At 40.2% G+C, this 10812-nt stretch overlaps 1 protein-coding gene across 1 annotated transcript; it reads right to left on the bottom strand.

Moving 5' to 3' along the window:
* Positions 1-1731: 1731 nt before the first annotated feature.
* LOC111226828 (E3 ubiquitin-protein ligase TRIM39-like) lies at positions 1732-9886 on the bottom strand. The gene is made up of 13 exons (XM_022752117.1): positions 9865-9886; positions 8674-8797; positions 7630-8082; positions 6902-7006; positions 6712-6807; positions 5954-6187; positions 5377-5554; positions 4954-5043; positions 4809-4835; positions 4671-4697; positions 3645-3820; positions 3395-3550; positions 1732-2648 (listed from the first exon to the last, which is right to left on the bottom strand). Exons 2-13 carry the CDS (start codon positions 8791-8793, stop codon positions 2445-2447), a joined length of 1866 nt encoding a protein of 621 aa, XP_022607838.1. The 5' UTR covers positions 8794-8797; positions 9865-9886; the 3' UTR covers positions 1732-2444.
* Between the last annotated feature and the right edge of the window lie 926 nt (positions 9887-10812).

Raw genomic sequence — 10812 nt, 5'->3', positions numbered from 1 at the left:
AGACCAGTGTTACTATGGTAACAATCAGTGACACCTGTGCTGAGCAGCAACACCCGGCAACAACAAAAAGGAAAACATGGCTCATAGTTTGTGGTTTGCCGACATTGTTTTGGAGAGAGCAAAGAGAAGGGAAAGAGATTTTAGAGATGGCGGCCATTTTGTTTTTTATTGTTTCACTCTTCAAGTAAAACGTCCTGTAACTGTTGAATTCTTCCTAAACACAAACATGTTCTGCTTAGAGGAAACTGAGCTCAGAGGTTGGATGCAGTTGCTCAATCGGTTTCATTTTTTTTATGTTGAAAAAAGTCTTAATTTACCCAGAATTCATTGCACCACAGTCTGGATTAAGATAGTCAAGAATAAAGTGCTTTGTGCAGCAGATGAATTCAGACTCAGTCTGAAGTCAGTTTGTCGTGTCTAAGACTCAGTCACAGTCTCTTTGTGAAACCAGCTCCAGGATCTTTTTCAAGACAAAATTACAGTTTATACAATTTATACAAAGACAGATAATTCACAAACACTTTCTCATTAAAAAACCGTGAGAACACTTACTGATGTTTTGAGATTTTTCATAATCACACTTTGAAGCCATTAGATGTACAAGAAAGAAATCACCTGTGGATTCTATGAGAAATCACATTCAACAGCTGAACAAAAGCTGCTGCTGCTGCAGCTGCTAAAGCTAATTCCAGTTTTCCTCGTTTCCTTTTTCAGTTTTTGCAGCTGAAGCAGAAATCATATATTTACATATATGACAAGTACTTTGTTATTTTAGTTTATTTTTATATAACTTTCAGAATTAAAAAAGCTGTTAATAAAACAGAAATCAAGCCCAAATGACTGATTCTTTTATTCCACTGGAAGATATAAACACCACTTTCATTATTATAAAGTGTTATTTGTTATATAACATAAATACATGTAAATAAATAACAGTCACATAGTTTGGAGTCCATTGTATTTTGTGTTTTCAGTTTTACTATATTCATTTCTATCATTGACTCTGTACCATGTAAATATTTACAGTGATGCTCGTTACAAGTTAATTCAGCTGCTGTTCATCTGATGTCCACTAGATGCTGCTGTGGTCAAACTGACTGTCATGAAATGGAACAGAAGAGCAGATGACAGATCAGAATGATGAAAATAATTCTTATAAAATCAGAAATATGAGACTCTAACTCAACATTTTGACTTTGTTTACCATCTCATGTCATGCAAACACTTTTAACATCTATATCCCACCATTATCATAATTTTGATTTTGTATCTTCATCATTGTTTTGACTTTTACAAACCGATAATTTTGCCTAAAAAAGATAAACATGGTTAGAACTATGACCAAAAGTTTGACATAAAATCTCAATTTTTGACGTCAAAAGGTTTGAGACATTATTAACATCCAAAGGTTGAACAAACTGTTTCTACTACTACTGCTATCTCTACTATTTAACATCAAAATGTTCAGTGGTCTCTCACAGTTTGACTTAATGTGCAGGTTTTTCTATTGCTACATAGCTAACGTTAGCATTAGCAGCTGTTTACTTACCAAGACCTTCAGAGGTTATAATACGTCCTCTGAACAGCTACGTCTTCAGGACAGACTGGACGCTACAATGACTCGGTATCAGAAAGTGACAAGACAGTCAGACTAGACCGGCGCTAGCTGGTTAGCATGCTAACTTCAGTAGAAGAGAAGATGTGATAGAGACAAAAGTTAACATTGGTGTTAGTTTCCACATCTGGAGACAGATGTTGGTGAGTAAAAGAATGAAGTTTGATACTGAACTTACAATGTTTTTTACTAGGCAGCTGCTAATGCTAACATTAGCTATGTAGCAATAGCAAAACTTACATGTAGCTCCTTTAATGACAATTGACAAATGAGTTTTATCTTTGCGTCTCATAAATTCAACATAGTATCAGAATCATTTGACTGAACATCCTTTGATTCTTAACTGAAAATATAATTTTGACTATTTCTTAATTATTATTTTAATATCTCAGTGTTATATCAAATGTTTTACTGAAGTGTCCCAATGTTAACTCGTGATGTCAGAATTAATTCTCATTGTTTTTATTATATTATTTCACAATTTTTCATCTCAAGTTTGACATTATATCATAATATTTCACAATAAAATACCACTTAATTAAACAGCCATAATTTTGATTTATTTGTCAGTTAATTGATTAACAAATTAATTGGTAATGAGAATAATAGTTTTATTTTTCTAATGGTTCACTGCTGAATGTTTCTATTTCTGTCACATGGAAAAAAAAACAGAGACACAGTTTCTGACTTTAACTGTCCACCTCCATGTCCCCGTGTCCCCCTCTGTCCCCCTCTGTCTCTCTCCTTCATCAATTATTTCCTGCTCATCCAATCTTCCTCTCTCAGGTGTGATGCTCTTGTCGTTGTCTGGTCTCTGGTCCCTGGTCCCTCAGGCCAGGTGGTGCTGTGTGGTCATGAGGACCAGGGGGACATCTTTGTCTCCGGTTCCCAGCAGAGGAAACATCCTCTCAGTGAACTCCGATCCGGTGAAGCTGTAGATCTCTGAGCCCGACTTCACGTTATAGAAGGACACCTGACCCTCGTCCACGTCCAGGAAGACGCCCACCTGACGCAGCTTCTGAGGACACTTCACCTGCAGGACGGACAGAAAGGTCAGCTGAGGTCAGCTGAGGTCAGTTCAAACAGCTGCTGCTGAGACTGACTATCTATGTATATCATCATTTAGACTTCAACGGCCACAACTTTACTTTACTTATAAAGTATTATCTAACTCAAATAATAATTTTAACTTCATCATTTAAACTTGAAAAAACAATGATAATGTTTAAAGTCACTATTTTAATGCACAGCCATAATCTTCATTTAGAAAGTCAGTGTCAAGTTCTGTAAAAGTCAGTTTTTTTTAATTGGAAAGTAAATTTTTACATAAAAAGTCGAATTAACATAAGTCTCAATTTAAATGTAAAAGTCATGATTTTCATGGAAAAAGCCTAAATTTCAACATAAAATGTCACAATTTTATCTCCTGATTATGAAATGATTAAATGATTCATTTAAATAATAATCATATTTTCCTTTGAGGTCATAATCTTAAAAAAAAAAAAAAAAAGGTCCTTTTTAACTTTTAAAGTGTGTAAAGTTTAAGTCATCATTTAGATTTACCATGATTATGATTTACTCATAATTTAAAAGGTTAAAGTATCTCATCATTATGACGTAAACAATAAGAAGTTTCATTTGAAAAGTATCTCATCATTTGAAAACCATCAGTATTTCTTATTTCCATAGAATGTTTAAAGTTTACTGTCACACACTATTGATGATCAATATTCTGATGGAGACAGACTGACCCATATATATGAAGCAGGTGAGGCTCACCTTGGTGAGGGGTGGGGCAGTGAGCGCCCTCAGCTGGCTGCCGCTCCACCAGAGGACGTAGTATCCGTTAGCTGGACTCATGTCGAACAGACCTTTCCTCTGAGCCGACTCACTGACCACGCCCACTTTCCAGTCCTTACTCTCACCAACACACACCTGCAAAGGTGAGACCATGTTAACCCCCGCAACCTTGACCACAGAGTGTGTGTGTGTGTGTGTGTGTGTGTGTGTGTGTGTGTGTGTGTCTGACCTCCCAGTAATGGCGTCCGGAGCTGAATCCCTCTTTAGCGCTGACACAGGACCAGACATCGAACCTGTGTGAACTGTTTCTGTAGAACTGCAGCTTCTCTCCCCTCTTCACCTGCTTCCTGTCCTCCGACAGGATGAGGAAGGGATACGCTGTCACCGGGTTCAACGTCACATCCTCTAAAACCACAACAAGAACACATGCACGTTTTGTCGTAGACTGTCAGACTAAGCTAACTGCGAACAACAGTGTAGAAGTTTAGCTGTGCTTAGACTCAGCTGTGGTTGGAGCCAAATGCTAATGTTAGCAGGCTAACATTAGATAAGTTTTCTAATGAATAAACAGATACTGGACTATGTCAAACTTACCTGGGTTAAGCTAGCTAACTGCTCATAAAATATTAGCTTAGCTGTGGTTTGACCTGGATGGTAATGCTACAAATAGCTAACTCTATCGTATTATTTTACTACGCAAACAATAAAATGCTAACTTGTTACACTTAATATTTAAGGTTTAGTGTGTTTGCTGATTAGTGACTTACAGCATGTTAGCATTTTGTGCTAACAAGACTAATGTAAAATAATAACTAATTAAAAAATAAAAATATGTCAGACTTTATCGGAAATATCTGAAGTTCCAACTGAATTCTAATGTTAGCATGTTAGCCTGCTTCAGTTAGCATTCAGCTGAGGCTCCACGTAAATTTACAGCAACACACTGACTTGGTACCTTGTTGTTGTGCTATCTTTCAATGTACAGTTTCTTGTTTAGAGTCTTATTATTAGTCTGTGTGAAACAACAATGGGAATAATAATAAATATTAATAATAATAAATAATAATAATAATGATACAAATAAATTAAAAAACATATCAATGAATGTTAGCATGCATAAAGTCTCACAGACAGCTGGGTGGAAACGGAGACAGGGAAAGTTTGAAAATAAAAAGCTATAATGATGAAATAATAACCTAATAAAATAATAATCTATAATAGTGAAATAAAAACAAAATTAAAGTTAAATACTCACCCATGTAGACTCGAGCTTTTTTATGTCCTGGAACAGAAGAAACTGATTTTAGTCATGATCCACAAAAATATCAGAAACATGTTTATCATTTATTATAAACACACACACACACACACACACACACACACACACACAAACCTGAGACTGGTTTGATCTTCTTCAGATCTAAAGGGGGAGAGGAAACCATGGTGAGTCCTTTCAAATGAAAAGTCCTCACTGCTGAAACAGTTCTCTGGACCAGCTGCATCACCAGAGCAGATTGACATGTTTGTGCAGACCTCACCTCTCAGAGACCAGTGACTCTTCCTCAGGTTGGCGCTGCTTCCTCTCAGACTGAGCATGCTCTCAGCCGCCATCAGGTCCCCGGAGGAAACTGAAGCACAGGACGGACAGACGCTTTTCACTCATGTATTTCACACGTTTGACTCCAAACCAGCGTCTTTTAGTGTCTTTATAGCGACTCCATGTCTCAACATATAGAAAAATATTTACCATCTGAATTATTTAAAGTTAGATTACTAGTTTACACGGTCCTGAATGGTTCAACACCATAATAATGGTCATATTTTTTTCCTTAATTTGAACCAGAATTGAATCAGTTTCATGGTTTTGATTTGAACTACACCAGAACCAGGACTCAGCACAGTCCTGGTTGAGATATTATATCAGACCTGAACATTTAAATTCCTGTCTGTTGTAAACTCACAGGAGCCTCTGGATCCTCTGGACCGAACCTCCCCCATTCTGATGTCGTCCATCTTGTCCTTCACCTCGGCCAGAGAGCTCTTCACCTCCCCCAGCTGGAAGTGGAGGGATAACTCGGAGTCCTCGTCCACCTCGTTCAGCTGGTCTTCAGCCAGAGGAGCTGCGACCTCCTCGAAACTCTGAGGAGAGAGGAGGAGGAGGAGGAGGAGGAGGAGGAGAAAGTGCTGAGGTCATCACTCCTGACCCAACAGACACTGAACCCTGTATGTCCATGAACAGAAAGAGCTCATTAAGTATTGTTCCCTTGTTGTCTCTTCAAGTGTACATTACACTGATTCTTTCTGCCTGTTTGTTAAGCCCCGCCCCCCTTAGTTACTGTTGCTGACCTTTCATTTTTGTGTTCTAGAATGTTCAACGACAGCCACAGAATGTCTCTGACATCACGTCCTCCTTCACTCAGTCACCACTGAGCAGTGAGCTGGACATGCTATCGTTAGCAGCTAACATTAGCACAGAGCTGTGCCCCTCCTACAAGATCTTCCTCACGTCCTGTGGGTTGACAGGTGTTTGGTTCTCACCTGCAGGAAGCCGATGTGATCCTGACTGATGGCCTGGACCTCCAGCATGGCCCTCCTGTCCGTCAGCTCACTCAGCTCCGCCTCTAAACGGCTCACCAGCCCCTCCCCCTTTGACATCACGGCATCCAGCTGGTTCTGGATCCTGCCCACCACCTCAGTCCGGATCCGGTCCAGGGAACTGGACACCTCGTCCAGCAGGTGTTCAACCTCACCTCGCTCTCTGTCTGCGTAGTTCTGAAACCACAGTCATGTGATTAAAGCCTGTTTGAATCTTTGAGGTCTGAATTCAACTGAAATATTTCATGACATCATCTTTATTTAAGTCTAATGCTGCTCTGAAAACACGAGCAGACAAAAAGATTCTGTGGTTTGGGATTTTTGTCTTAATGTAAATATTAATATTATATGAATAATATAATTTAGTAGTTGGCTATAGTTGAAATAGTTCACTAAAGCTAATGGATGAATAGGAATTCAAACTTCATCAAAACAAACACACAAATCATTACAAAATATTGCAACAGTGAACTTTTATATAGTTAAATACAGTTAAATACAGTTTAAAATCAATTAAAATGAACATGTGGAAAATGATGGGAGGTGTCGAGGGTACGTGAGACAGGGATGTTATATCACATACATACATGGAAAATCTATAAAAATGACTGAATATGAATGAAAGTCTTGAACAGACCTACACAGTCTGAGTCGCCTCCATCTCTCTCAGTCAAACAAACAAACAAACAAACATGTCTGACCTTGACTCCCTCCAGTTTCCTCTTCAGCTCGGTCACATGACTCTCTTTCTCTCTGATCTGGTTCAGGATCTCCTGCTCCGTCCTTGCTACCTGTTTCTGGACACACAGGTGACACAAGTAGAGTCCGTTTAATTGGCTCAACAACATGAGTCCTGCAGGACGTTCAGCGGGAGATCACTGTCCTCTCTACCTGTTTGCTGACTCTCTCTGTCTGGACAGAGACAGTTTTATGTGTTCGATGTTCCTCCAGGACACAAATGGCACAGATACAACGCTGACATGTCCGACAGTACACCTGGACAAGTGAACGCATCAGGGAGAAGGTTAGTTAGTCTTGAGACTGTGTTGGTTTAATTCAAACATTCAAAATGGCCGACAGACTCACACAGTGCACTGTGTAGAAAACAGGGACTGACGTTAGACTTGCTAATTTGTAGATGGCAACTGTTGCTATCTTAACTAAAACTATAGCTGTTACTAGCTAGCTAATTAAGCTAACGTTAGCTCCATGAGTTGGTTAGAAAAGTGGTTCTGACTGATAATTGCTCCCACTGGCTTCAAGCATGGCATTATGCTAACACACTGAGGCTACAGCTAACTGACTGAAACGAAAGCTAACACACTGAGGCTACAGCTATAAGTACTTATTGCTTTAAAAGCTTTCAGTCACATCATCATGGCCTTCCTCAGTTTTTATTTTTTATTTTTATTCATTAATAAAGTAAAACCTTGTATTTGAGTGGCCCCCCAATACTGAACACACTAATGTATATACAGTATACACACACATATACACATATATATATGTGTATATCAGATATATTGACACATGCTGGGTCGGTCTTGCATGAAACTAAACTGATGAAACACAGTAAATAACAATAACGTTTCTCCAGATGACGGCGTATTTCCACTCACCTCGAGCAGACGGCGGTGTATGGAGCAGGTGCGGCCCCGGAGGGCCTCCTGGGGGTCCATCAGTGGGTGTTTGGAGTAGAAGGGCGTGGTCTGGTGTGGCTGCACATGCTCAGTGCAGTATGAGGCTGTGCAGGTGAGACAGGAGCTGACAGCAGGCTGTTTCACACCTGAACAGACGTCACACCACACCACCTCTTCACCTGATGCCGCCGCCGTCACAAACGGATTGGTGCTGTCGGTGTTTGTGATGGTGGTCATGGCGCCCAGCGTCGCTGGCGTCCCGTTCCTGACCGGCATCGGTAACCCTGCGGCTCCATAACGAGCCAGTTTGTATTTATCTGCGATGAGAGCGAAGACTTTGTTGACGCTGAGCTGAGGACGTTCATCAAACTGACGCTTACACAGAGGACAGGTACAGACCGGACTGGACGCCCAGTAACCTCCAATACACGCCTGCAGAGGAACAGAAGAAGAAGAAAGTTCAGACAAAACACAAAAAATCAGCAACAGGTGAGGGCTGAGGACGGGTTTAAACCTACGCTGTCTGGGTCACATGATCACTTCAGTCACTGCTGTGTTTAGTCTGAACCGAGCTCCAACACTGAAGAACCAGAAGCTGCAGTTCCTCTAACGGCCACTAGAGTCTGGCTCCAACAGTGAGTCAGTCCCCATAGACTCCCATGTTAAAATGTCCAACTTTACAGCAGAAATAAACATGTTTACAGCCTGGTACAAAAACTGGTTTGGTCTCTAGAGCTAATTTCCTCCTTCATGACACCTGTTTATATAACTCACCTGTTTCCATTTTATTAAGGACTCCAGTTATGGCGGATTGGGGGCGTGGCCTCTTTGAGTGACAGGTGGGTGAGCGTATGCTTGACACAAAGCTGCTTCTGTTTTTCTTTCAGTTTTCACATTAATGTCTTTTCCTCTCTGTCACTTAAACTGTCGGCTTCTCTGTGAGGTCTGCAGGACCAGGACCAGGACCAGGACCAGGACCAGGCCTGTGAGCGGGGCCTCAGGTGTTGTGTGTGTGGATGTTACCTGGCAGAAGTTGTGTCCACAGGGAGTTGAGACCGGTTCACTGAACAGGTCCAGACAGATGGAGCAGGTCAACTCCTGCTCCGAGAACAGATCTGGAGCCGCCGCCTCCGCCATCGTCATACTGCTGCTGGAGGACAGAGCAGAGGAGCAGGACCACGTCAGACCACATCAGACCACATCAGACCAGATCAGACCACGTCAGACCACGTCAGACCAGATCCGACCACATTAGACCACATTAGACCATATCAGACCAGGTCAGACCAGATCAGACCAGATCAGACCACGTCAGACCACGTCAGACCACATCAGACCAGATCAGACCAGATCAGACCACGTCAGACCACGTCAGACCAGACCAGACCACATCAGACAGCGTCAGACCAGGTCAGACAACTGATTTACAAGAGTTCAATATAAACACAGTCACAATATTTTGTTTCTTAAACAAACTTTTATTGTGAAGCTTTTCCTCATTTCACTTCATTTATTGATTCTTCCTGATCTTCCTCTTCCTGCTGACGCTGCTTTATTCTGAAGGGACATCACAGGTAATGATATCCTCAGGAAGTGATGTCACACTGAATCAGACCAACATGTGGTTCAGGTCTGAAGAACTGAGGCAGGTTCTGAGAACTGGAACTGGTTTAAAGGCAAAGGGGGATCACAGCAAATCCTGATCTGGTCCATGTTTTCTGTTTTACATGTGGGAACGAACAATCTGTGCTTTATATACTTTCCAGTCTCGATGCTAAGCTAGGCTAACCAGGTCCTGACTGCAGCTCTGTGCAGGACTCACAGACATGAGACTGATCCACCTGAACCTGTTCCTGGTTGTGGAGACCTGACCAATCACTGTTCAGCTCTGTGACAAACACTCAGGTAACTCCACCTGAGCTCAGGTTTGTGGATCAGGTTTTAGTTTGTTGAAACCAAACGGAATAAAATGAATCACTGATTTAAATGAAATAAATAACAAACAACCAGATTGTGACACAGAGACGTTGGATCCACGTTTTCAGTTTCTTAAAAACTCAGATTCAGTTTCAAACCAACAACTTTCCTTCACAAATGTTTGAATTTTTAACATTTAAAATAAACTGAAGTTCAACGTCTGTTTTTCATCTGGATTTGAACCTGCTGAAGTTTCATGCTGAAGTTTTAAAGAGTAAAAAAGCAGCAGCTTCTTACCTTCCTCTCTCTGAGTCCAGGTGTTTCTGAAATCCTGAAACTCAGGTTATTGGCAGCCTGTGATGTCATCAGTGGGCGGGGTCTCACTCATAAAGTTGTCAGGTGAGTTTTGGCAGTTGGAGATGTTTGTTCACCTGCTTCATACTCACATTGGTGAAATAATGATTCCACTTCAGAACCAAGAATAAACGATTCTGTTTCTCTGAACCTTTAACACATAAATACGACACCTCATGTTCATTTTTGAAATAGTTTTCTTTTTGTTTTTGAAGATGTGTCCTCAGTGTCATCTGTTGGTAATTTAAATGTATTCATTTATTTTTTATTTTACTAATTTTAAGCCAAAATATATACAATATATTATATATATTTGTATTAAACAATTAAGTAAAATTAATTATAAACAATACAATAAAAATAAAGCAAATATAATTAAGTAAAAATATAATCAACTACAAATAAAATATTTAAATAATTAAATAAAAATATTATAAACAAAACAATAAAAATTAAGTTAATATTTAGATATTAATATAATGAAATAGTTATAAATACAATAAAAATATATTATATATTATTTATTATAATTTATTAGAAATGTATTTTTTGGGGGGTGGGGGTGGGGGGGTCAGGGGTCCTCTGAGCTGGATCTGAGTGAGTCATTGTGATGAGACAGTTACTGTTGAACAGATCAGATTGTGTTTCAGAGGGAGAGACATGTTTGTCATTCTTCCACCTGAGGACAGAGGACAGACAGGACTGAGGACATTCCTGCTGCAGAGTGTGTGTGTGTAGGTGAAGGTGTGTGAGGTGGTGAATCCTGTTTGGCGGGGGCTCGTCCTGGCCTGTGATTGGCTGTTTCGTCAGCCTATGCTCTGTAACTTCATCAACGCTGTGAATCAGTTTCTGACACAAGAAACAAACTGATGAAAAGTTTCATAGAATCAT

Source organism: Seriola dumerili, unplaced genomic scaffold (genome assembly GCF_002260705.1).
Source record: "Seriola dumerili isolate Sdu_G_001 unplaced genomic scaffold, Sdu_1.0 BDQW01000166.1, whole genome shotgun sequence".
In the NCBI taxonomy this organism is placed as follows: domain Eukaryota; kingdom Metazoa; phylum Chordata; class Actinopteri; order Carangiformes; family Carangidae; genus Seriola; species Seriola dumerili.
The sequence above is the reverse complement of the archived record's forward strand: the minus strand, read 5'-3'. Positions and strand labels throughout refer to the sequence as shown.

What these genes read in the sequence shown, in the direction of transcription:
- LOC111226828 (XM_022752117.1), bottom strand. Translation starts at nt 8,793, where the DNA reads ATGACGATGGCGGAGGCGGCGGCTCCAGATCTGTTCTCGGAGCAGGAG. An exon ending in GTGGACACAACTTCTGCCAG is followed by an intron (nt 8,083 to 8,673) that starts GTAACATCCACA and finishes GTTCCTCTGCAG; the next exon opens with GCGTGTATTGGAGGTTACTG. An exon ending in GGAAACTGGAGGGAGTCAAG is followed by an intron (nt 6,188 to 6,711) that starts GTCAGACATGTT and finishes CTGTGGTTTCAG; the next exon opens with AACTACGCAGACAGAGAGCG.